Genomic DNA, 26,356 nt, shown 5'->3' on the forward strand with positions numbered 1-26,356 from the left:
CAATGTCTCTGCCACCCCCTGGTTTCTGGCTCAGACCCAGCTCGCAGCTTGGACAAGGTCTGGGCTTTGTCCTCTTGAGCTTCGGGAGCCTCCCGGGAAGCACCAGCCCTCCCCAGCCCACCCTTGGTAGGACTTTTTCTTTTCTCTCTCCTGACGATTTTATCCCCAAAACTGCTGTGGGAACGTTGTATCCAAGCACATCCTCCAGCGCTGCACTTTCCTCCTGTGAATTCCCTGTGCAGGGAATGTGTCTGTGCTTTTCCCTGCTCTGTTCACTGACAAACAAACCTGAGCCCGTGGGACTGTCAGAGCTCCTTCATGCAATGAAATCAGGTTGTGTTTCTCATGGCATGTTCTGGAGGAGCTTTTCTTGGTGTGTCTTGTGCTGCTGGAAATGACACAAGAGCCAGGAGGGAACAGAAGCTGCTGCTGCCCGTTGGCTCAGGGCCAGGGAACCAAGTTGTGCTCCCGGGCAGTTGGGCCCTGCTGGAAGCAGAGCCGCGTTTCCCTTGAGCAGCTCAAGCTTGTGACAGCTCCAAACAGGAAACCTCAGCAGAAAACTCTTCCTCCAAACTCAGCTGCTTTCCCTCCTGCAGCTGTTTGGGAAAGAGCCTCAAAGCACAGACTCTGCTGGGAGCCGTTGGTGCATTTCCTCCCTCCCGGCAGCAGCAGCTCCTGAGCCCTTCATGGGCTCCTGGCCCTTCCCAAACCCTTCAGCTCCCTTTCAACTCTCAGCAGTCACTAACATGTGCATTTCTTTCATATTTAAACTGCATTTAAACTTCTCTTTTTCTCTCCTCTCTATCTTTTTAATCTCCTCTTTATCTCCTTTAATCCCATCAGCACCAGTAGGATGGGGCTGGAGTCTTGGGGTGGGTGTGGGATGAACTGAGGATCCAGCAGAGAAGGGCAAGGCAGAGGGGAGAGGACTCAGCCAACCCTTCTGCTGCTCTCTCCTCCCCCAGGCTCCAGCTAAAGCAAGTCAGACTGGAAAGGATCCCACAAATGCTGTGTTCTCCTCCCTCTGAGCTTGGCTGGGGATCCTCAGCTTCAGCCTGGTGCAGTGCCTTAGCTTCGCTAATTTGAGATTTTTGGCTAATGCACTACATTGAAGAGGTTTATTATTACTTAATCACCTTTCACCTTTACCAAGTTCTGCTGCACTGTGTCTGCTTTTCACCCAATACACTGCTAGCTCACATACACACATGTGCTTATTAGGATAATATTTAGATTCATAACTTACACTATAAAATCACACAATTACAGTTGAAATCTCTCCACCATCTCACTCAATGCAGTTTTTTATTTACTTATGGCATATTCTTACTTGCAGCTATAGGAACATAAGCTTATGAATTCTCGACTAAACGTCTGTGAACCTTTAGCATTGCATGAACCCAAGCTCCTTCCAAGGCTGTAAATGAAACCCTTCAGTATCTGTGGAAGTTTCTGTCTTTCCATTTCCCACAGCCCACCAAAGGATTTGTGACCCTTTGTGACAGAGGAGAACCTGCCAGGCAATTTTGTGTTTGCTGTAGGGAAGGTTGGGTTGCTCTGCATCAATTCTCAGAGCAGCGCAGAGCATTGGCTTTGTGATGTCAGGGCATGGATGCCACCTTGTCGTGGTGACATCCCAAGGTTGCCTTGGTGCACGGAAGGCCTCAGGGTCAGAGCAGCTCTTGGGCTTGCACAGTGCAGGAGCATCCTCCTGCTTGAGGCGTTTGTCAGTGGGCAGCTGCACACTGACAGGAGCCTTGTTTTCCCTTGCGTTGGAGCAGAGTGTGCAAACTGGCAAAAATGATTGAGCAGCTCGCTGCTGCCGTTTGCACCATTTATGTCATCGGATATTCCGGCTATTACCTCACCAACCTGGCACGTAAGTAGAGGTTTTCCCTGGCTGGAACCTGAGCTGGCTTTTGTAGGTCTCCCTGCTCTTTCTTAGTGACCGGGTTGCTATTGAAACACAAAGACCATGAGGATGCCCCTGGTTTGGTCAAGCTCCTGTCAACACCTTCAGCAAAACACGGGGTGTCTGTAGCCAGGGGGCTGCGGGCAGCATTTGCAGGGCTTCTGTTCCCTCCACGGGAGAGCCTGTGGCAGCAGAGTCTGGCATTTCCTCACTTTGCTGGCTCAGTGTCTTGGGGTGACTTTACTTTTAAGATAGCTCTGAGAGCTGGGGAAGTTGAAACTGCTGGAGGCTGATGGGAGTTTTTTCTCCTGACTAATTCCTGGCCATGGGTGAGAATTGGCAGCGGTTTTAACTATTGAGAAGTGAGATCAACCTGTGAACACCACCTGAAGATGTGAGGCCGGGAATTTTTTGTTCTCTTTGGTTTCTGGCTTCTGACGAGGTCACAGGGCTCTGTCTCGGCCTCCTCCCCCCCTCCAGGCCGGACAAGGCTGCAGAGGGCGGGGTGGGGGGAGAAACGGAGCCTGCCAGCCTGACTTGGTTTGCAGTTTCTGCCACTGACCTGAAACCTGACACCATCAACATCTGCAGCTTTAGCAAGATTTTAACTCTTTTACTGCCTGCATGAGACATGCAGATTAATCCTTTTTTTCCAGAGAGAGAGAGAGAGGGAGTGATCAACCATCAGCCCATCAAAGACAGTGATGAAAAAAATTAAATTGAGAGGGGGAAGAGAAAGAAGGAGATGCTTTAATAAGCTGAAATATTTTTCTGTTAAAGCTATGGGCATGGACAGTAATGTTCTGAAAAAAACTCCTTTAATTCATGACAGAGTATATTGGGAGGAATGGAGTGTTTCCAAGTGTGCATTTTGAGCAAATGATGAAGTAGTTGTGACACTGTGAGATGCAGGAACAGAGGGGGAGAAGTAATAGTTGAAGATTTGGGCTTTTAAGAAGCAAAAAGAAAACTTCTGTTTCCAGGAGGCCTCACAAAAACAGATAAAGAGAACTTTTGCCTTTGAATAACTCATTCATAAAAATGACATCCCTAGACTCATGACCCATAACACACCTCAGAGTGATGGGAAATGGGAGGAGACAACTGATGGCAGATTTCTGGGCAGCTGGCATCAGAGAAATAGAAAGCTATGAAGAAAAATCGTTTTCATGTGAAAAACTCCATAGATAGCAGAAGAAGACTTCTGTTTCTCGACAGACTGATGAAAAGACTCCAGCAGGAATTGGGACTGTTGTAAACACCAAAGTTCCAAAGTATTTTTGTCTCTATGTTGTCATATAATCAAGGGAATGGTTGGGTAGTGGGGGAGAAAAGGGTTGTTCTGGAAGTTTTATTCTGGTTTCTTATTCTTGTAGTTTTTGTTAATGAACTTTCTTTATTCCATTTAAGTTTTAAGCCTGTTTTGCTCTTGTTCTAATCCATATCTCACAGCAAGAAATAAGTAACTTTTCTAGTGATTTTTTAGTTGCTGCTTTAAACCACACCAGTCAAGCAGGACACCTTTGAAAATGCAGACTGGGAGATCTTCTCAGATGCTGCTCTAAATAGGCCACGGTTCTCTCCAGTTTTCTCAAAGAATTTGGTTCATTTTCCTTGCTCACCTGCAGGTCATCTGAGCCATGTGTTCAGAGGTGCCGATCCTGAGGTGAGTCAGAAAGGAACATTTGATGCTCCTGGTGTTTCAGAATTGTGCAGGGAACTGTGAGCTTGGCCTGTGGCAGTAGAGTGCAGAGGGCCAGCTGGGTGGGCTGAAAGAAGATCCATTTCCATGTTTACAACAGCAATAGCAAAGGCATTGTTGGCTATTTCCTAATTTTCCATTGCAGAGCTTTAAAAGAACTCAAAGCTCAGATTTGCAGAGAGAACGTTGCTTGCTGATAGTAGCCAGGGTGAACTCTCTAATTCAGAGCTATTTGCAGCCTGGCTGAATTAACCCATTTTAATTTACTTGGAGTGACTTAGAATCCCATTGCTATCAAAGCTGATGATTTGTGCTTGGTAGAGCTGGTTGTAGAAATCGAGCTGAAGAGAAATAAGGTTCTAAATGATAGGAGCTGCCTGTCCCTAACTCCACCATCTGTCCACAGAGCCCAGAAGCAAGAGCAGACTCTGCTGTGGCTCCCTCTGCTCCTGGAGAAGAGGCCAAAGAGGAGCAAAATGAGCAAAAGGAGCACGAGCCTCCAGCTGTGGTCACAGCCCAGCCTGACCATGCCCAGACAGTAAGTGCCAGTGCTGGGTGCTGCTGTCTTTAGTGCAAGGCAGAGCTGCAAGTTTCTGAGCAGCCAGCACTTGCTGTTGCTGGCTGAGGATGCTGAGTGCTGGAGTCCTGCCAGCACCCAGCCATTCCCCCATCCCGTGGCAGCTGGAAATTGGGCTTTGAGCCGTCGTGCTGAGGCCCCAAAGCGCTGCTGCCTGCGGGTGAGCAGCTGGCTGCTTGGCTCAGGGAAGCTCTGTCTCTTGGCTTCTGCCAAGCCATGGCCAAGGGCTCACACGGCATTTCTGGGGCTCACAGGGATTGCTTTGTTTGCTGTCCCTTTTTGGAAACATCTGGATGACCTGGAGAACTGTTCTGTAGTTTTCTGGAGTAATTCTTCACTTCTGCAGAGTCTTTTAGGCCACCTGTCTTTTGGCTTTTGATAAGCTGCAAGGAGATGATTGTGTTGTCCATGAAGCTGTGGCCGGCCATTCTTGTCCTGTGTAGCCAAAGAAACAAACTGTGTAGTTCTGAACCCTTCTTCTGAGGCAAAATCCACAAGTGGCAAGTTTCTCTTGATACGTTTTGTGGTGAAGTCTGCAGCTTTGGAAACTGCATTGGAGCCTAGTGTGCGGGCAAAGCTGCAAGTCCTTGAGTGCTGTCTTTTGTTGCTAAGAACCCCTTTAGAGATGGTTGTTTTTTCTCCTTAGAGCTGTTTTCCTCCTCCTGCCTCTTCTGTCCTGACACTCCCTGTTCAACCTATAAATTTCTGCCTGTCCTAGTGAGGTGGGACAATTCCATGGTTTAGGTGGTTTTTGGTGACTTTGGTCATACATGCATTACATGACCCATGGCTTTCTTCATTAGCATCCCTAGGGGTGTGTCAATTAATTTGTTGGTGGGGCTTTTGAGGATCTCTGTCAGTGCCACTCAGAATTCTCAGCTGACAAAAGAGGGAGGAGAAACACCTTGGTCCTCTTCCATATCCTGAGGTGGCCATAGAGGCTCTCTGACCTGCAGCAGAGGATCAAATTGCACACATCCTTGTCCCCTGAATGAGCAGGATTTCTAACAAGAGTGTAGATGTCAGAAGGGCAGGAGTGGCAGGGCAGGCCTGAAAAGAACATGAACTCCAGCAGTGTCTCTCCCAAGGGCTGAGCTCACCCAGGAAGCCCCTGCAGAGCCAGGATGGAGCTGTGGGACAGGGCTGGCTGTCAGTCACTAGGGAGAGACAAGCAGGACACAGCAGAAGGGGAGGGAGGCCCTTGAGAAATGCCCCACATTTCCTGTCAGCTGCCCAAGAGTCTGTTGGAGATTCAGTGCCAGATGGGCCCTGATTGCACCGCCAGGGTCACTTTGGAATCTGTGCTTCCCCACGGGCAGAGAACAAGGCAGGAGAGCAGCAGCACAGAGCTTTGGGAACGTGGGAGCCCATCAGTCTTTGAGTCTTGGCCCACAAATGTTGGATGAGAAGCTGAAGCCCATCTTCTCTTGCTTTCTCTGCAGGTCCTTCCAGAGAAAGAGCAGGAGCAGATTGTTTTATCAGGACGGCCGTGCCAGCCTGAAGGAGAGCTGTTCCCAGCCCAAGAGCAGGAAGAGCAGCTGGGGCAGCAGGTGGAAGAGCCACTGGAGAATGGCCAGGTAAGGCTGACTCAGCAGGGGACAGAGTGAAGGGCAGGAAGAGGGGCATAAAACGCAGCTCTTGGGACTGAGCAGGCCACGAGTGCCAGAGGCCCTGAAAGCAAAGAGCCTCTGCAGAGATCAGCAGCGGGACAGGAGGTTACAGTGGAAGCAGAGGTGGGTAGGGAAGCAGAAAGAAGTGACTGAATGAGTGTGATTTTGAGGCTGAAACTGAGGAAGAAGCTGAGCCTGATGGCAGCTCCCAGGCACTTGCTCTCCATTTGTGTGTACAGAACATCGAGGCAGAGCCCCAGGCAGAGCTGCCCGAAGCTCCGAGGGCCATCATGGCAGTGAAGAGGAGGCACGAGGAAGACAGAAGCATCGAAGAGGAGATGAATCTCCCCTGGCAGAGAGGAAATCAACAGAACCAGGTGAGTGTCAGAGTGGCAGACACTCCACTCATGGAAATTCCTCTCTCACGTTCTTCACAGGCCTCCAAGGAGGAGCTTCTGGCAGAGCTGCAGGAAGCTGAGGCTAGGATCAGGGCAAGGGAGGAGAGGCTGGAGGAAGAAAGGAGAATCATGGAAGAGAAATTCCATCTCCTCGCTCAGCAGCAAGAGGCTCTAGAAAATCGAGTGAGTGAAAGAGCGATAGGCACAGCAGTCACTGCAGTCTGGTGCTTTCTGCCCTTCTTGCCTTTCCTCTGCAGAGCAGCAGGGGGCTGGGCTGATGCCTCTCAGTGCCATCCTGCTGTAGTGTCTATCCCAGCTGCTTGGAAGGACATTTCCTGCTGTGCTCAATCTCAGCTGCTGCCCTGGACAGTGGCACCAGTCATTTGCCCCTTTTGCCAGCACTCATCTCAAGGGATTCCTGCTGGCCTGCTCCTGCTCTCCTTGTTTCTTCAGGGCTTTTTGCAAGTGAACACAGTCCCCCAGACAGATTTGGAATACAAGCTGCAAGCTGTCTGTATGCCTTGGTGAATCTGCTGCTGTGCTGCTCTTTCCCTTTGCTCACAGTCAATGAGCCTTGGCACACAGGGACAAGCTGTGGTCTCTGACTGCTTTGTTCTCTTTGACTTGAGGTGGACGTGTTGATATCTCACCTGGCAGCCTGCGAAGGCTTCCAGCAAATGCCGGCTGATGAAGAGCCCCAAGGTCGGCGGCAGGCACAGGTACTGTCCCAAGCACAAGTGCTGCAGGCTGAGCACCTTCTGAAGATGGTGCAGGAAAAGAGGACTGAGGGGGAGGAGCTCCAACATTAGAACAAGGAGCTGCAAATGTGTCTGCAGCCCTTGGAGGGGGAAAGGGATCCTTGGGAGGAAGTGGAATGGTCGTTGTTGCAGTCATCCTTCAGAAAATCCAGGAAAATGGAATATGAAACTGGCCATCAACTTGATTAAAACCAACCTTGGGTTTTGACCATTTGGTTCCAGAAGTGGGCATCCAAAAAATCCAGCTGATGAGCTTTGCATGTGGCTAACAGCAACTTCCTAAGGGCTTGCATTTGAAAAGGGAACTCGGGGTAATCTCTGCCAGCCAGCTTTCTGACACAAACTCCTTTCTTCTCGCAGATCTACGCAGGCTCTTCCATTCAATCTGCTGCAGCAGCAGCAGCAGCAGCATCTAAAGGAGCCTTTGTTCCCCAAGCTGAGCAGTGGAGCCGGGGCAGTTTGTCCATTTCCAGCAGTGACACATCTGCTGCTCAGCTCCAGGAGAGCCTGGGAGACTTCGTGGAGCAACTGAGTACGTCTGGTGTATTTCTTGTCTGAGGGACAGTGTATTGTGTGCACGTGCCAGCAGAGCTGTAGCAAATGATCCTCCTCACTTTGGTGTCCCAGAGACATTTAGGACTCCCCACAGGAACTGCTGTGCTCTGAGGCAGCGAGAGAGCGCTCTGGCTGTTCCTGCTGCCTCTGAGGGCAGCTTGGACTGGCTCGGCTTTGCCTGGCATTCCCTTGCCACTAAAGGCAGAAGCAGGAATTGTTCTTGGATCAGCAGAAGGCTGTGGCCCAGCAAATGATCTATGCAAGTCCTGTGTGCTAGTGGCCAAACTGAACAGAGTATTTAATTCCTAAATTCTCCTTAGACTCCAGACTTCCCACCTGTCATCAGCACCAAAAGACTTCACAGAAACTGATTTGGGATTTTGTCTTCTTGTTGTGGTTCTGTTTTCTGTGTGGTGTTTTTTATAGATTTTTGTTTTGGTTTTGGTGGGTTTTTGGTAGAGTTTTTTTTTTTCTCCATCCTGAAAGAGCTGTTCTGCCCCATGTGTTTTACTGCTGTCATTTTTAGGACTGTTTTTATTGCCTCTACTACATCTACAAGGTTTTTGTGAGGATGCTGTATTTTTGTCAGTGAGGACTCCTTTGAAAGAACATCAGGTGACAGCAGAAACAGAGCAAGAGATGTTTTCATTGGGCCCACACTGAAGAAACAGATACTTGTGCCACAATCTGTAATTAATATCCCAGTTTTATTTTTATAAAGATGTGTCCAAGAGACACATCCACGTGGTGTGATCAGATAAAACAGCACTGCAGGCATTTCTCAGGAGCGAGCCTGCAGCCCCTGTGCTGTGTATTCCTCAGATCCATGGCACTTTTTCATCCCTGATTCCCAGCCATTCCCATGACTCTTAGAATCCTACCTATTGGCCCAAGCCCTGCTCAGATCAGTCTCTGGGAAAACACATCAAGCCCTCTGTGATTCTGCAGCACAACCCATTTAATCTGCTTCTTGCCCATAACAGCTGCCAGTGCTGTGCTCTCAGAAAAGACCTGGTGGGGCTGAGAAAAGATCCCAGCTGATTTGGTGTCTACCTTCACCTGCTGGGACACAAAAGGGCCTTGATCTGCACCTGGCTGTGTCTGATCTCCAAGGCAATGCTGGTGTGTCCTGAACGGGGGCCACAGCTTGTCAGGGGCTCAGGCTGGCTGTGTCTTCTTGCCATTGCTTGTCAGTGCTCATGCTTGGCCTTTGCCAGCCTTGTGCTGTGCCCTGCTGTGCTCTCTGCGCTTCATTTCCTTCCACAAGGACTGGACAAAATCAGTCTCTCTGCTGCCCATTTGTACTGCACAACTGCCTGTCTTGTTGCTGCTGTGCTTGCTGCCCAGCTGACCACAGAGGGTTCAGAGCCTCAGACAGCGGGGCTGCCTTTGGCATCTCCTGCAAGTTGGGATCTCTGCCTGAAAGTCAGCATCTTGCATTTTGTTTCCCTCAGGGAGAATGGTGAACAAGGAAAATCCCATCACAAAATACATTGAACTGGAAAGTCTTGGCAGCGGGTGAGTCCAACCACAGTCACTTCTACACAGCCATGGGCCAGGTGTTTCCCTGGTGGAATATCCATCAAGTGGGAAGTCAGACAAGTTGTCCACATGTTTAGACAGCGGGCTTAGTCTGCCCCATCTCTCAGTACTGGCCAGAATTTGTCCAGTGTGCTCAGAAGGCATTGTCAAAGACATCTCCATGCTGCCAAGGTCTTGCCTGCAGCAAGGAACAGAACCTGGGAGATCTGCTTGTCTCTCAAGTGTGGGACAGCTCAGAATTCATTTCCTTCACATTTTTGGATGTCTCCAAATCATCTGGCCACACTAATGAAAGGAGAAGAATCTTGCTTGCCTGAAAGCACAACCTACCCCTAATGAGAGCTGTCAGATAACAGTTCTCAGGAACATTTCTCTCCAAGAGTTTGCTAAAAGAAATACTCCATGCTCAGGATTAGAATTGCACAGTTTAGAAGCTGATAGGCGAGATGAAGGAATAAGCTGCCTTTTGGAGCTGAGGCAGTAAATCCCAAGGCTTCAGGAACAGGCCCAGTGCCCAGGCACTTGAGGGGAAAATGCATCATCTGCCTTCTGGCAGACCCCTCCTGCAACCTGCAGCTTTTAGGCATTTACAGCAGAGCTCTCCTGTCTGGACTGGCTTTCAGTGCAAGATCTAAATGGCTTCTCCTTTCTTTGCTGCTGTTTTGTTTCTAGGGGTTTTGGAGAGGTTTCCAGAGCACTTGACATTGCAACAGGAGGAGAGGTAAATGTCAACAGCCCCTGCAGCCTCTGCTGCTCTCCAGGCCTTTCCCCACTGCTGACAGCTGTGGCTGGAGCTTTGAGTAGAGCTGTGCTGAAAAGGCACAAGAAGCACAGACTGGAGCCAGCCTGCAAATTGCACTTGGAACAGGCTTTGTGGACAAGGCAAATCGCCAGTGGCCACATGTCCTGTAACTGACCCCCAAGGGAGCAGAGAAATGGGCTGTTGCAATGTCACTCCCTAATTACTCCAGTGATGAGGTCTAATCACAAGGCACTTTGGCACAGCTTGGCTGTGCCATTCCAAAATCACTTGCTCCATGTGGGTTGTGGTCTCATGCTACCAATTTTCTCAAGTTACTCCTTTTCAATGTCATTTGAGGTGGCCATCAAGAAAATAAATGTGCAAGGAGTGAGTAGGAAGATACTAACCATGAATGAAATCAGGATCATGGAGAGTAATAGGAGTCCCAGGATCGTGAATTACTTAGCCAGGTGAGTGGTCACGGTCTTATGCCATGAATGTTTGTTTACATACTACAAGCATGAGAGCTTAAAAACCCACTTTGGTCAGTGGCAGGAAATAGAGTTGTTGATGATTATTTCTCTGCTTATCTCCAATGGATGGGAAGAGACTGCATTTTGTCTGCATGAATCCACCCTGGCAAATGCAGACTGAAAATTGTTCAAAAACCTGCATCAGCCCTATCTTAAGAATTCAATACCTTGTAAGTTCATCGCCTCCACAGTTCTTTGGGCTTGAGTTTTTCAAGTTTCTTAAATGCTGATGAACCATCCAAGAGAGGATTGCCCTTGCATTGTTGCCCCTCTTTTCCATTGCTGTGCATGCCAGGAAGACTAGGTGCTTATTTCCAGAAATGCCATGCGTGACAGGTTTTTTATCTGGGCTCTTCCTAAACTGCCTTTCTCCTTGAGACAGCACAGACTGCAAACACTGCACAGCCTAGAGGCAATGTCTATGCCTTTACTTCTGCCCTTGTCTCCAAGGGACCCAGAAACAAGACTCAAGCAAAAAACCAACCTAGGCGTGCATGTTCACCTGCATGGCCTTGTTTCCTTTTTTCAGCTACCTTGTGCATGAGGAACTCTGGCTGGTGATGGAGTACATGGACGGAGGCACTCTGAGAGATCTCATCGACGAGATTCAAATGTCTGAAGGAGAGATTGCAGCTGTCAGTCGGGAGGTCAGGGATCCCATCTGTGCTTCCAAGGCCTTGAGCTGCATTGTCTGGGAAACAGGGGCTCAGAACGGGAGGGATTTCATGGGCCAAGCTTCGTTTCTGTGCTGCTGCTCGGCTATGGGCAAGCAAGAGCATCTCAAGTGAACTGTCTGCCAGTGCCCCTACACTCACTGGACTCACTTCCTGTACTCTTATCCCCTGCTCTTGTATTCTAGCTCTGTCTCTTGCATTGGCATTTGCAGTTCTCCACTGAGAAAGGTGCTGCTCTGCTCCTGTTGGAGCAGCAGGCTCTTGCTCTCAATGGCGCTGTGTTCTGCCATTCCTCCCCATTCCCCTGCAAAGGGAACCTTCCACAGCTGTTTCCTTGCTTGTGCGATGAACTCACAGCACTACTTTTTGCCCCCCTGGTTCTGTTTTCTCTCTCAGTGCCTGCAAGGACTGGATTTTCTTCACTCCAACCACGTGATCCATCGAGATGTCAAGAGCAACAACATCCTTCTCAGAACCGACGGCTCTGTCAAGCTGGGTCAGTGTATTCTTGCTCAGCTTCAGCCTTCCAGGAATGGGGGGTGTGGGGCTGCTTTCAGTGACTGCCAGCTCCCCAGAAATGCTGCTGCTGGCAGTGCAGGGGTCCCCCCTGCTGTGGGCTGAAGGCACAGTTGCAGGGTGCACACAGCTATGACAAGGAACCACAAGCAGCCAAGAGTGCTATTGCTCTGTGTGGGTCTGTGTGTGTTCCTTCCAGAGGGAGGGAGCTGCAATCTAAACCTTCAGGGGAACAAAAGGCACTGCTGGAGGAAGTGTAAGAAATGGGGGGGATGTTTGAAGTAGCCAATTCATATTTCCTTGGCTAAAGCCCTAAGGAAAGAGAGCAGGGAGTGTTGTCCAGGAAATTCAACTGCACATTCTCAAACTTCCACTGGGGAATTCTCTGGCTTGGTTTCCTAATTGAGAGTATGAAAATTAAAAGAGTATTTTGCTTTCTTCTCAGCTGATTTTGGCCTTTCTGCTCAGCTCACCCCTGAGCAAAATCAGCGGTGCTCGGTGACCGGGACTCCTTGGTGGATGGCACCTGAAGTGGTGAAGCGTCAACCATATGGCCCCAAAGTGGACGTGTGGTCTTTTGGAATTGTGGCAATTGAAATGGCCGAACAAAAAACTCCTTATGACAGTTTCACTGCTCGATCGGTAAGGAGCAAATACTCTCTGATCCCGCTGTCTTTCTCACCTGTCCCGGGTTCTCTGCTCACTGCACAAAATCCCATGGCCATCTGCTGGAAGTCCTTCCACCAAGGCCCCTTCTACAAATGGCCCTGCAGCACATCAGCATCTGCTGGAGCTTTGGTTGCAGCACTGGGGGAACTCAAGCCTTACCTCGCCCAAACCATCTCCATTCTCAGGCAGCATTTTGCTTTGCCTTAGAAGTCGTTCCAGCTCTTGTGGCTGTGTAGATGGCCCCAAGAATAGGAAACAAGCATCTCAGAGCTGGTGATATCTTTCCAGAAATGAAGCAAAGAAACTCAAACCAAACTAAGTTTCTAAAACAGTGCTTTTGAGAGAAGAAGTGCAGCCCCATTCTTCTCACAGGGAAACTTGCCTGAAACCTGGAGATGAGGCTGTAAAGCCAGAGTCTCTTCTGCTTCTTGTGCAGTGCTGCTGAGACACTCAGTGACCACCTTCTTTCCTAACCCAAGCCACTTTCTCCATATCACCAAGCTGGAGCCTGGTGACGAGGAGAGCCTGCCAAAACCTCCTGTTTGTTTCCTGGCACTTTCTGGGATGGGCACAGCGTTAATGCATTGACTTGAGAATCCAACCAGCACAGGCTTACCACAGGGATGACACTTCTGATTTCACCATGAATATTTTCCTTTTGCCACCTAAGGGAACCTGAAATTTTCAGAGTGCTGAGAGACAGAGCTGCAGGTGGCTCCTGTGTGCCCAAACAGGCATTTTCAACCCAATACATTTGTGGAGGCATCTTAATGTGTCTGTGTTGAAAATGAGATTCCAAAGGTTTGTTTCCTTCCCTGAGGAACACCTGCTGCATTTCCTTTCTTTTCTTCCAATTACCATCATTTTCAAGAGCAGGACAAAAAGCCTGATGAGTTTTGCTTTATGGCAGCTGTGCTTAAGGGACCAACAAGCACTGCAGAGATTCTTTTCATGTAAGAATCCTTGGAAATAGTAGAGTTAGTTAGAATAGCATAATCCCTCTTCCAAAAAGGCTGCCAAGCTGCTGGGAATCCTCCAAGAAGGAAACATGTATTTGCTGATGTAGTTGCCACTAACTAGATCAGGCAATGAAATCAGCTGCCAAGGCAAGATCTGCTGGATGTTGGCAAAGCTGTGGCTTTGGGGCTTGGGTTTTTTCATGATACAGGAAAGTCGTCATCCAAATGCTACAGGAAAGTCATGTCTGCCTCTCTGCCAGGGCAAAAACTGCCACTGCAGAGTGGAGCTGGAACAATGGGCTCTGGGAGAGCAGTTCCAGATGGGAAAGAAGCAGGTGGAGCCTTGTGTTTCCTTTTTCTCCAGGCTAAATTCCACATAGCCACAGAAGGGAGCCCACAGCTGCGGCAGCCCGAGCAATTCTCGCCTTTGCTGCGTGACTTCCTGAGCTGCTGCCTGCAGAAAGGCGAGGCGCAGCGCTGGTCTGCCAAGGAGCTGCTGCAGGTAAAATGCCAAAAGGGCTGCAGGTGAAACAGTGTCCCAGGGATGGGCTCCTCCTCCACTGAAATCCAAGGCATCAGATGAGCCCCCATCCTCCTCCCTTCCAACCTTGGTGCTGTTCAGCTGACAGTGGGGAGCAATCCTAGACTGGGCTGGGCTGGCAGGGAGTGCTGGGTTTTAGCGCTGGCTAAAATCACCAGGACACTTACTCATTTCTTGCTGGGAGCTATGGATTAGGAGAAGGGCAAAACAGGCTTCAAACTTCAAAGGAATAACAAATTAATTTTATTATCAGGCCCACAAGAATAAGAAAGGTCTCATCTGTGCAGTGAAAGGGTTCAATCTCACCCAGGTCATGGCAGTCATGGTGTTGGATTTCAGGCTGTGCTGGGCCCCTCTCTCTGCCCGGGAGCCGCTGGGAGGGGAGGCTCGGCCTGGAGCCGTCGCTGCACGCCGGGGAGAGGGTTTAGTGTGGGCAAGATGTCAGCAGCCGTGGCCTGGCCCAGCCTGGGGCCGGGGTCCCGCAGCCTCCATCCCCCGCCCGGGAGCCGCTGGGCTCTGGCCCGGCCTCCCCCAGGAGCACAGGCCGTGGGCGAGCAGGGCCGGCCTCACCAGAGCTCCGTTACCTTCGGGCTCCGGAAGCAAAGAGGGCCAGTGCCCGGGCTGGTGGTTTTCAAAATGTGCATCATCACAGAGGCACATCTCATTTCTAAATGGTGCAAAATGTTGTCAGTTCTCAGAACTAGCCAGCCATTGGCCTGTCTCAGGCACAGGGGAAGCTCCCAGCAGCTTCTCTCAAAGAAATCACTTCCGTGCGGGGTTTCTTACTTCTTTCCCTAAATGTCAATTCATCTCAAACTAACACACAGGGACATGGAAAGGTCATCTAGTCTGTGTCCTGCAATGAGCAGGGACATCTTTCAAGAGATCAGGATACTCACACCTCAGATATTTCCAGGGGTGGGCCACCTACCAGCTCTTGGGGCAACCTGTGCCACTCTTGCCCCATGCTCCTGACCTACTCTGACTCAATCCCCTTTCCATTTAAAAACTATTCCCCTGCCTTTGAAGCTCTTAGCTTGGAAAATCATGCTTTCTTGTTGTTTTCTTTTCCTTTCTGCAGCATCAATTTATAACATCGGCCATGCCTGGGTCCAGCCTGGCACCTCTCATTGTTGCAGTGAAGAAGTGGAAGGAGGAGGCAGGAATGCAACAATTAATTTAGAACTGCCTTCTCCATGGCCAACTTAGAGTAGGATTATAGAGTAGGATTGCAGAGTAGGATTGTAGAGTAGGATTATAGAGTAGGATTGTAGTGCAGGATGGTAGTGTAGGTTTGTAGTGTAGGATTGTAGAGTAGGATTTTAAATAAAATTTCTAAAATCTCAACTCCTTTGGAACATTTCTCTCCTTCTGACCCTGTGAGAAAGCTCAACATTTCCTCCTGAATTGTCAGTTTTTTCTTAGAGGTGGAAAGTGACATTGATGGCTTCTTTGGTACAGTTTGTAAGGGGGGAAGGCTCCTCTTCATTCATCCTCTCCAGACCACACTGCCTTTGGAATATGGCCAACTGGCCAAGTTTTGCCCAGCTCTGGCATTTCTATTTGAGGCAGAAACAGCAATGGCATTTGCAGGAAAAACCAAAGGAGGAGCGGTGCAACACAAACATCCTGTGCAGATGCAGGTTGTGCAGATGTGACTCGAGAGTATTTAGGCTCCTGCCACTTGGATTTGTATCCCTAAGAGAAATCTCTTTGGCTGGAGGAGAGTCTGGCTGAAGAGAGAAAGCAGAAAGAGCAGTGAGGGTGCTGTGCAAGGTCTCCTCTGGTGCAGAGCTGTCAGCGACTGTGAGGTGAGAGCGGGCCCGGCCTTGGCCAGGCTGGAGCCCCAGCAGAGCCCTGGCAGAGCCCGGAGAAGCCTGAGCCTCGGCACAGGCAGGCTGGAAGGAGGCCCTTGGAGCTGCAAGAGGCAGCAGCCTGGCCCTGGCTGCCTCTTGCTGGCCCCAGGCAAATCCTCCGCTCTCAGAGCCAAGCTGGCAGCTGGCTGCTCCTGAGGGGAAGCGGCGCCGTGCTGGGCACAGCACACACTGGTGCCATGGGCTGTCTGGAGTCTGCACAGGAGGAGAGAAAGGCAAAGAGCAGCCCAGGGCTGCTGCCCTGCCTGACCATTGCTGCTCTTCTGCCGCCTGCCCTGGAACTCCTGGCAATGGTCAGCAGTGTGTGCAGCACTCTGGGCACAGGGGGAGGGAGCCGGGCTGCTCCGCAGGCTCCAGCACAGGGCAGTGTCCTTCAGGCACGGCATTTCTGCCAGGGGAACCGAGGCCAGCGTGAGGCACTGACAGCAAGTCAGGGCACATCTGCACGAGCCAGTGCCTCACACAGCTCTGGGACCAAGCGCCTGCAATCCTGGAGCTCTGCACTGAGCCACAGCAAAGGTGTGAAATGCAGAGGGTTTTGCAGAAATATTCAGGGGCACCAGGCCAGCCTGCTTGGCGCTCTCTGGGGCACAGCAAGCACTGTGCAATGCAGCTCGGAGCTGCTGGCAGAGAGGGACTATGGGCATGTGCCTGAGGCTTGTTCTTGAGTAGTGATTTGGGAGGGAGCAGAAGGGTCTCAGCAGGCAATTGGTGTTTTCTTCATAAATTGCTGAATGAAAGACACAATGTGGCTTTATGCAGCAAGAGCACTTGCAGAACTTACTAAGTTTGTGTTGAATTCCCAGAAAAGGAAGGAGAGGTGTTGAAGTGTAACAAATAGGGCTCGTGAATTCCATTAGCTTTAACAAACAGTGCTGAACCCTGTATTCCCCCACTGCAGTGATTCATGTCTGCAAGTGGCTATCTTAGCCTTGAGAATAAAGAGAGTGGTCCTGGTAAGAAGGTAGCTGGAATGCATTCACAGGAAGAAAGTGGTTTTAGGAATCTCTTGACATCCAGAGGAGAAGAGGAGGAACGGGTGTTTCCAAAAGATTGTGTCAGGGACCGCAGTCGTGTTTGAGGCCCTGCCACATTTGATCCATGTTTGAGCAGGTTGACAAGACAATGAAGAAAACTGTATCGTTTAAGGGGTGGGAACTTGACCCTTGCAAGAGAAGCAATGTATTGGTCAGTCGGTGGGCAGTTAACTTTTGAAAGAGGAACAATGCATAATGGAGGCCTTGTTGGCTTGGAGTCGCTATTCTGAGCCATTGTGGCCTCATCTCATGCTGGCCCTGTGGGAGCTGATGCTGGAACTGGGAAAATGCCACTCCTGAGCAGGAGACATAAGGCCTGCGTCTGGGGTGGAGAGGTGAGAAGGACGAGGTGCACACTGTTTTGATGCAGGGGATGTCCTGAAAGGGCACTGCCTACCTGCCCTCCCGCTGAGGACGATGCTTCAGCTCCTTCTCCCGCTCAGCAGGTTTTTGGGAATGCTGGGGTTGGTATGCAGTATTTGCTACTGCAACTAATAGAATAAATTTGCTTTGCAACCCCATCTGAGTCTTGGGTTCTTTTGTGCATGGGTCTCCTCCTGAACCTATGACAATGAGACCAGAGACCTTCAGGACAGCCCTACTCTCATGTTGATAAATTCTGAGATGAGATTTAAATATGTCAAATAATTCAGGGGAATGTTTAGCCTGTGAGCTTCAGCAAAGTATTGAGTATGTCTTAGTTCCATGGATACAAACGAGTAGGTGAGATTGCTGGGTGTGCACAAGTTAGGGAAGGGATTTCCCACACAACCAGTGCAGAAATACAGTATTGCCTTCTTTCTAACTGTTTCTAAGCTGGATGTGGGGATCACACCCTGCTTGGTAACTTTCATTTTGGCCATTTCTGTTGAGCAGGTAAGAAAGGTTGAAATGAAACCTTTTCCAGCTGTTTCCCTCTGGTTTACCTTTTTGGGGGCCAAAGCTCTGTGCCGTAGGTGGCCTGAGTGTGTGAGGAGCAGTGCAGCCCCCACAAAGCTCTTGTTTTTCCCACAAGTCATCATGACTTGTTCCCAGGTGTGCCCAGCAGGAGGAAGAGCCCGCAGTGCATGGGCACCGTGCCCTGCCCAGCCGGGGCTCTCTGGAACAGAGCAGCACCAGCACCAGCACCAGCAGCAGCACCAGCACCAGCACCAGCAGCGCTTTTCAACCCTGCCCTGCCTTGGCTTCACCTGGGGGACAGAAGCCTCTGGAAATCAGCACTGCCAGTCACGTTCCCAGCTTGGAGCAGCTGCTGCTGGTGGGCAGATCTGTGGACATGATTTTCTGAACCTGAGACAGTTTCAAGCTCTCAGGGGCTGATCTGTTCCCAAGGGAAAGTCTTTTGAGAACTTTCTTCTCTCTCAAGGACTGTAGTGAAAACAAGGTTTTAGTTTCTCAAAATAATCATACAGATGTTCTGAGAGTGTTTCTCTCTTGTCCCACCAATGGGATGATGGAGCTGTTGTTTCTTCTACCAGTCAGGCTAACCTGTATTGGAACACCTTATAAAAAGGGTTGAAAAACCCCAAAATAAGGGCTTTAAGGGCTTTTGCCTCATGAAATAAACCTCTGGCTGTTTCGTGATTCAAACCCTCGTGCTCCACTTTGTGTCCTCTAGCGACACAGATCCGGCCAGTTCCACCGCTTCCAAAGGGGAATTAAGGCAGAGGTAGAGACGGACACACAGAGCAGCCCTGGGCTTGTCCAATAAATGGACAAATGTATGGGGGAATGGGTTTGGAATTATTACAGCTCTTTTGTCAATAGTGCCTTTTCTCCTGCCCTTTTCTCCATTCACATTTCCTGTCCTTTCTCCCTCACATTTCCACCCCTTCCCAACCAAGACTGTGACACTTCTCCTGATCATTTTTACTCATGATTCCCAGCCTTTTCGCCTCATGTTCCTCACACTTTTCCTCTCACATTTCCCACCTTTTTCTCCCCTCTTGGTTCTCTCCTTATCCCAGTTTTCCTTCTCAAAATTTCTCCTTATGTTTCTCACTTTTCTCCTCATCGTTCTCACTTCTTTCCTCTCATGTTTCTCACACCTTTTTCTTCACATTTATCATTCTTTTCTCTTCATGTTCCTTACACTTTTCCTCTCATATTTTGTGCCCTTTTTTCACTCATATCTTCTGCCTTTTTCCACCCTCAGGTTTCTCTTTTATTTTTTTTTCCCCCTCAGGTTTCCACAATGTTTCCCTCACATTTCCTGACTGTTTTACTGTTTTTAATAGTTAAGTTTCTCATGCTCTTCCCCTCACATTCTCTCCCTTCTCTCCCCTCATGTTTCTCACCCTTTTGCACTCATGTTTCTTAGAATTTTCCCATCATCTTTCCTGCCCTTTTCTCCTGTCACCTTCTTCTCCTATTTTCACTCACATTTCTCACTGCAACACCATGGACCAGCCCCTGGGAACCCCAAGGAATTCGTATCAGGAGCCAGAGAACCCATTCATCATTTCAATGCCATAATTAGATTACAAACTGTCAGTGAAATACCTGAGAGGAATGACAGATTTGTCTTTATAAACAAGCTGTGGGTCTGCTGATACATGAAACCAGCACTGAGAGATAAAAGAAACAATGAGAAAGTTTCCACTGATGGATGAATGGAAAATATCTATTTGTCTTTACAGACTGTAGGATTGCTGATAAATGAGATTAAATATTGAAAAATGAAAGAAATAATGCAAGAAAACCATAAATTCCATAAGAGTTAAAAATTAAGAGGGAGGGTTACACATTAGAGGGGAATCTTAGGTATCAGGCATTCCGGGAAGTCTGTACCTCTCCAATACCTCAGGCAGCGGGGAGAGAGAGGGACACAGAGACGGGAAATTGGGATGAAAACAAGGTTGTGTCTTCCAAAAATTTGAGAGACCCCAGGGGAATGCCCCATGGCCTCTCCCTTTATTCAAATAAAGTCAAAGGACTCCCCTGTATCCTTTTTAGACATAAACCTCTGGGGTTTGTGGATTAATTTTCCTGACATACTCAATCAGACAGCTCCCAACCTTCTTCCCGACCAATCCATGCAGATGAGGAACACAACATTTCACCATGGGATGGATCAGATTATCTTTTAGCAGAAAATCGAGGCAGAGTTTGTGGAAAGGTAAATGACTCAAACTGCTCTTGGCAAATAGATCACAAAGGAAAAGTGGAGGAACAGATAAAAAAGGAAATAAAAAAACAGCTCTTGTACTGGTCCAAACGTGGAAAGGATGGGAATGGGACACACTTTTGTGGTTCTCTCACAGACCATGGGTTAAACAAATGCTGTTTCTCCTCTCATGTGCTACAGCAACTCTCATCTTTTTACCATGCACCACACCTTGCTGAGTGCAGCTCATTCAGCAGCTGAGCAAGGGGATGCAGGTGGCAGCCAGGCCTCCTGAGCCACAAACGGCTACAAAAGGACAGAGAATGAGGGCACTGAGAGCAACCCCAAAAACAAAGAACTCCCAGGAAGCAAAAACAGAGGCAATGAGTGAATCTGCTTGGAGATGGGGCCAGGGACTTACATATAAGGAAGCAATGGGAGAAATCACCAGTTTCAGAAAATGTTACTAATTGACAAGGACTGCTGCTCAGACCAAGTCCCGATACATTCCTGAACTTCCAGAAGAACAAACACTTCACAGAGCCAGGAATATCGGGTGTTATACAAAAAGGACATGCAGCAGGCGGATCGGGAAGGCTGAACCTTCCAAGCACCTCGGCCAGTGTTGGGCAAAGGGACAGGGACATGCGGCCGGGAAAATCAGGACAAAAATGAGGCCGCGTCCTCCAACAACTGGAGAGAGCGCACGGCAAATGCCCCATGGCCTCTCCCTTTGGGCAGCAATAAAGTCACTTGCACACCGCTCCTCTGGCTCCTTGGGCCACACAAACCTCTGGCGCCGGGAATTTTCCCGCCCAGCCCCGGGCCCAGCGCAGCCACCTCCGGCCTCCCGACACGAAGCGGGACGAGCCAGCGCTGCTCCGCCACCGCCTCCTGCCGAGGCCCCAGCGGCAAGGAGACCGCGGGCAGCCGCTCCCGCAGCGCCCTCAGCCCAGGGCCAACACGGGCCGGCCACGGCACAAGCCACCCGCCACAGCCCCCTGCCGCCCCCTCCCGGGCCCGCAGCGAGCCCCGAGCCCCCGCAGAACCGAGCGCGGCTCCCACCTGCGATGGCCGGGGCCGCCTCCGAGCTCCGCCGCCGCCTCACCGGGCTCCGGCCGCTGCTGCCGCCGCTGCCGGGCCCGCACAGACGCTCCGGCAATGGCGGCTCTCCCAAGCCACGGCCGCCCTGGGGGCGCCAGCGGGGCCGGGCTTGTCCCCGCTCTGCCCAATCAGCGCGCGCCAGAGCCACGAGTGACGGCAGAAGCAGCCAATCGCAGCCAGCGGCGGGCTCTGCACACGGCACGAGCTCGCCTGCCTTGGGCTGAGCTCCGCCATTTCTCGGCCCCCTGGGCTGAGGAGCGGCCCCGGCGCTGGGCCCGGCCCGGGCAGGAGGCCAAGGATGCGCCGCTGCGCTGAAGCGCCGGGAGCTCGGGGTGCCCGGGAGCTGAGGGCGCTGCGAGCTGGGGGTGAGTCCGGGATGGAGCAGGGCATGCCGGAGCGAGGCCAAAACTCTGTGACTCTCCTTCCTGTCCCGGGCGGGGAGCAGAACACTCAAGGAAAGGCTCGGGGGTCGGGATGAGGTTGGGGACAGTTCAGTCCTTGGTCACGGGCACAGCACACCTGACTTGGGAAAATTAATTGAGTTTATTCTCAAACGTGTCAGAACAAGAAAACGAGAAGTAAAGTAATTCCTACGGAAATGCATCTTCCCCCCAGCTGTCCCTCCTTCCCGGGCTTAACTTTGTGCCCCTCTCCGTCCCCCTCCCCGCCCAGAGGCACAGGGATGGGGGTCACAGTCAGGTCATGTCACTGCCTCCCCCTGAGGGCCAGGAATCCTTGTCCTGCTGCAGCCTGGGGTCCCTCGCAGGGGCCAGAGTCCCTCAGGACCAGGCTGCTCCAGCGGGGATGGCCAGGGGGATCCCCGAGTCCGGCCAGGAGCCACTTGCATGGCTGTGCAGGGGCTTCTGCCGGGCTCGGGGCCTCTCTCAGGCACCCCCTGCTCCGGCCCGGCCTCACTGCCCCCCTCACCCCCCATGCAGCGAGTGCCCGGGCAGGGAGATGCACGATTTTCCCGGGGCTGAATCTTGGTGTTTCTGAGCTTTATTGGGCTGAATGTTGGTGCTTTGTTTTTTTGTGGGGGCTGAATCTTTCTATTTTGGGAGGATATCAGCTTTTTGGTGTTTTGGAAGTTTTTGATCTCTTTTGATGTTTGGAGGATGTTGGTGCTGAATCTTGGTGTCCTGGAGGTTCTTTCAGACACAAGATGCCCAGTGACTTCCTGAGAGCACCTTGGGCAAGGAGGTACCCCCAGCCCAAAGTGCTCTCCTCTTGTTTTTTCCCCCAAACCAGGACTTTTCATTCCTAAGCCGTGGCTGGATGGAGGAGGTGAAAAAGCCCTGGAGAAGCCGCATGAGAAGGGTCTGCAAACCCAGCCCAGGGAGCTGCGAGGAGGAAAGATCCCCCCTATACCAGGAACATGGCCAGAGATCCAGCCAGAGCTCATAGCTGGGGGGAGAAGCCTCATGGTGGGGAGAAGCCCTGCAACTGCTTGGAATGTGGGAAGGGTTTCAGGTACAGGTGCGAGCTGATCCAGGACCAGGTGATTCACACTGGGGAAAAGCCCTACGAGTGTGGGGAATGTGGGATGAGCTTCAGCTACATCTCCTACCTGAGGGAACACCAGAGGATCCACACTGGGGAAAAGCCCTACGAGTGTGGAAAATGTGGGAAGTGCTTCAGCAAGAGGTCCAACCTGAGGGCACACCAGGTGATCCACACTGGGGAACGGCCCTACACCTGCTTGGAATGTGGGAAAAGCTTTGGGTGGAGCTCTGACCTGAGAAAACACCAGCTCATCCACACTGGGGAGAGGCCCTATGAGTGTCCCGAGTGTGGGAAGAGGTTTCAGCGCAGCTCCACTGTCATCAGACATGAGCGGATTCACACAGACGAGAGGCCCTTCCGCTGCCCCGACTGCGGGAAGGGCTTCAACCGCAACTCTACCCTCACTCTCCACCGGCGCATCCACACTGGGGAGAGGCCCTACGAGTGTCCCCAGTGTGGGAAGAGCTTCTCACAGAGCTCTCACTTGACCCAACACCAACGGAGGCACCAGTAAGGGAAGCCTTGCGAGTGCCCCGAGTGGGGGAAGAGCTTCGTGCGCTGCTCCAGCTCCATCCCCCATGGGAGGATGGGCGTTGGATGATCCCCAGTGACCCCCGTTGGGCAGAGCCCTGGTGATTCGTGGTCCTGGTGATGCGTGTTGGGAAGACACCTGGCTGGGAGGCTCCACATCTTCCTGGCTCCCTGTGGGCACCTGGATGAAAGCAGGGGAATGAAAATCCATCAGGACACAGACCAACAATGGGAATTCCTTGAGGAGACTGGATTTGTTGACTTTCAATCCTAGAGAACCTTTTGTCGCTGCCTCAGGAGCTCTGTTGGCAGAGAAAAGGGGGTGACACTGGGCTTGGGGGCCCTGAGGGAACACACATGCTTTGGGGGAGGGGATATCCAAACTTAGGGACCCCGTCTCACATTCTTGCTCAGGTAGATGCTGAGCCCCAGAACCAGGAAGACGAAACCCAACATGGAGACTCCAATCTCCGTCAGCATCTTACTGCAGGTGGCATTTCATGGCGTCCCTGGGGCAACCGCAGAGGGCAGGACCCCCAAAACCTCTCACAGACCCCACAGGTACCTCAAAGGACCCTCTCAGTCTCCCCCAGCCTGCCCAGGACCCTCTGGAACCTCCTTTGGACTAACTAATTTTAAAAAATTAGGTATTTTAGAAAATTTGGAGATCTCAGCTAGAGACAGGCCTTGCTGGAAGTATTTCGAGTTAATGATTCAGTGAGAAGCAGGATTTGAGATAATGAATCTCGGACTTAGGTAAAAAATTACTTGTCACTGTATGTTTGTTTAGATGTGCTTATAATGAGAAAAGAGAAAGTGATAAACGGGTTCAGGAAGATCACTGACCTTGTATCTGGAAACCCATTTCAAAGTCACAAGGGAAGAAACTGGAGTTGTACCAAATGTCATTTGTAATGTCAACCATTGTAAAGGTAGAAAGGTGAGAGTGGGGAAGAGCGGTTTTCCTTCATCCCTTGATGAACCCTCCTCACCAAAACAACCCCCTCCTCAAATTGGGGAGCCAACCACGCAGTTGTAATGACATTTTAAACTGATTACAGTGCATTTTAATCCAAAGTGAGGAATGGGAAGTGTTAGCATTATGCATATGCATTAGTATTAATATGTATTAGTATTTTGGATATTTAAGACTTTTGTAAATAAATAGACACTGGAATCTTTTGTCAACTTGCAGTGCGTATTAAGGGGTGACTCCTGCACTCGCCCAGAGCTGGGATTAAACATCCACTTTGTAACTTTAAACTGTTGGAGAGGTTTTTTGTCCATTAACAGATTGATGCTGATACTGGATCAATATTGCTATTTTGGTAAATCACTGCCAGTCTCTTCCCAGCCTCCCCAGGACCCAGCAGAGCCCCTCCTGTTCCTCTCAGGATCCCACAGCCCCCTCCCAGTTTCTCCCCATTTCCCCAGGACCCCCAAACCCTCTCCCAGTCCCTTCCAGCCCCACCAGGACTCATCAAGACTCCTCCCAGTCTCTTCCAACACAACCAACCTCATCCCAATCCCTGCTTTCCAATGCCCAATCTCCTTCCAGCTCCTCCAAGCTCACTCAAATCTCTCCCAGTAACACCCAGCACCCCCAAACTCCCAGTGTCCACCAGCACCCCCAGAACCCCATCCCACCCTCCCCAACATCCTTTAATCCCCTTCCCAGCCATCCTAAGCACCTCAATCCCTTCCCCAGTTTAAACCAGTCTATCTCAAACTCCCTCCCAGTTCCTCCCAGCACACCCCAATCCCCCTCTGGGCCCCCCAGTGCCTCCCCCGCTGCCCCCGGCGCTGTGGGGGCCGGGCCGTGCCCCAGTGCCGGCTCAGGGGGTGCTCCAGGCTGCCGTGCTCCACCTGGCAGCTGGAGCTGAGCCCGCATTGCCGGGGGCGGTTTCCAGCAGCACCAGGAGCTGCTGGCTCCAGTCCCCGCTGGGGAGCACGGCAGTGGCCAGCACGTGGCCCGAGAGCTGCTGCTGGCCCTGGGAGCAGCTCAGCTGGATGTGGGCAGGGGAGAAATCCATCAGGGAGCAGAGCAGGCGGCCGGGGCCGGGCTGGGAGCTGGAGGGCACCAGCGAGATGGACACGCTGGGATGGGCACTGGGAGAGAGTGGAGAGGAGTGGTGTGGCATTGAGAGGGACTGGGAATGGACTGGCAGGGACTGGGGTGGCACTGAAAGAGATGAGAGTGGATACTGGGACACTGGAAGAGGGCGTGGAGGTCTGGGAGTGAAGTGAGAATGAATTAGGAATAGACTGGGAATGGCTAAAAAGGAGTGGGCGGGACCGTGGTGGCACTGGGCGGGACTGTGGTGGCACTGGGAGGGACTGTGGTGTCACTGGGAGGGACTGTGGTGGCACTGGGCGGGACTGTGGTGGCACTGGGAGGGACTGTGGTGGCACTGGGCGGGACTGTGGTGACACTGGGAGGGACTGTGGTGGCACTGGGAGGGACTGTGGTGGCACTGGGAGGGACTGGGAATGAAGTGCGCGGCACTGGGAGGCCGAGTCCAGCGCGGGGCTCTCGGCTCTGTGGATCTGCCCGGCAACTGATGAGTCATCAGAGAGGCGCGCTCTGATTGGCTGAGCGGCGGCAGATCCATGGAGGGGCGAGATGGACAGGCAGGGTCACTGGGAGAGGCTGGGATGGACTGGGAGAGGCTGGGATGGACTGGGAGAGCCACGGGAGCCATTGGGAGGGACAAGGGGCCCCGGGGATGGGCACACGGAAGGCTGAGGGCTCTGAGGTGATTCCCAAGGAGGTTTCGAGGGACACGGCCGGGCCCCTCTCTGTGCCCCACGAGCAGCGGCCCGGACAGAAAAGATCAGGAGCGGGAGGAGGTGTTTCTCAAGACTGATTTTAATCCTCATTCTCCTGGTTTGATTTGCTCAATCCTAAGCTCAGTTCATTTCCCCATGTCGGGCTGTTGTGCCCCTGATGGTGATCCCTGAGTGACCTCTCCCTGCCCTTGTCCGGACCCATGAGGATTTGGATTTGTTTCAGTTCAGTGGAATTCGTGGTGATTTGGGGGAGCTGGAGCAAAGCAGCTGGAAAGCACAGTGGGCTTGACAGGGACTGAACCAGGGCAGGAGTTGGGGCTGCCTCGAGTGAGCTCTCAGTGTGAACCTTCATGGGGTCTTTCTAAGGGAATTTTGTTTAAGTTTGACCTTCATTATTAAAAAGCAGGGTCACAAGTGGAGCTCTGCTTTCAGCTTGAAATGAGGGGATGGAACGTGGGCACTGGGACTTCCATAACCTCAAGTTGTTCCTTGATCCTGGACACTTTAGCTTTGGCAATCTGAAGCCCTTCAGCAGCAATGTCTCTGCCACCCCCTGGTTTCTGGCTCAGACCCAGCTCGCAGCTTGGACAAGGTCTGGGCTTTGTCCTCTTGAGCTTCGGGAGCCTCCCGGGAAGCACCAGCCCTCCCCAGACCACCCTTGGTAGGACTTTTTCTATTCTCTCTGCTGACCATTTTATCCCCAAAACTGCCCTGGGAACGTTG

General features: G+C 51.4%; 2 protein-coding genes across 2 annotated transcripts; both read left to right on the forward strand.

The window, feature by feature from the left end:
• Positions 1-1,644: 1,644 nt before the first annotated feature.
• LOC147646437 (uncharacterized) lies at positions 1,645-15,035 on the forward strand. The gene is made up of 15 exons (XM_086873420.1): positions 1,645-1,879; positions 3,541-3,578; positions 4,021-4,152; positions 5,634-5,768; positions 6,041-6,382; positions 6,829-6,918; positions 7,318-7,489; positions 8,967-9,030; positions 9,727-9,775; positions 10,154-10,266; positions 10,859-10,976; positions 11,400-11,499; positions 11,965-12,161; positions 13,512-13,649; positions 14,770-15,035. The coding sequence occupies exons 1-15, from the start codon at positions 1,801-1,803 to the stop codon at positions 14,869-14,871; spliced, it is 1,869 nt and encodes a 622-aa protein (XP_086729546.1). The 5' UTR covers positions 1,645-1,800; the 3' UTR covers positions 14,872-15,035.
• A 6,033-nt stretch (positions 15,036-21,068) lies between these two features.
• LOC111922046 (uncharacterized) lies at positions 21,069-24,106 on the forward strand. The gene is made up of 2 exons (XM_086873421.1): positions 21,069-21,174; positions 22,058-24,106. The coding sequence occupies exon 2, from the start codon at positions 22,185-22,187 to the stop codon at positions 22,824-22,826; it is 642 nt and encodes a 213-aa protein (XP_086729547.1). The 5' UTR covers positions 21,069-21,174; positions 22,058-22,184; the 3' UTR covers positions 22,827-24,106.
• The last annotated feature ends 2,250 nt before the right edge of the window (positions 24,107-26,356 follow it).

The sequence above is a fragment of the Cyanistes caeruleus genome, unplaced genomic scaffold (assembly GCF_971803275.1).
Source record: "Cyanistes caeruleus unplaced genomic scaffold, bCyaCae1.hap1.1 HAP1_SCAFFOLD_98, whole genome shotgun sequence".
Taxonomy (NCBI): domain Eukaryota; kingdom Metazoa; phylum Chordata; class Aves; order Passeriformes; family Paridae; genus Cyanistes; species Cyanistes caeruleus.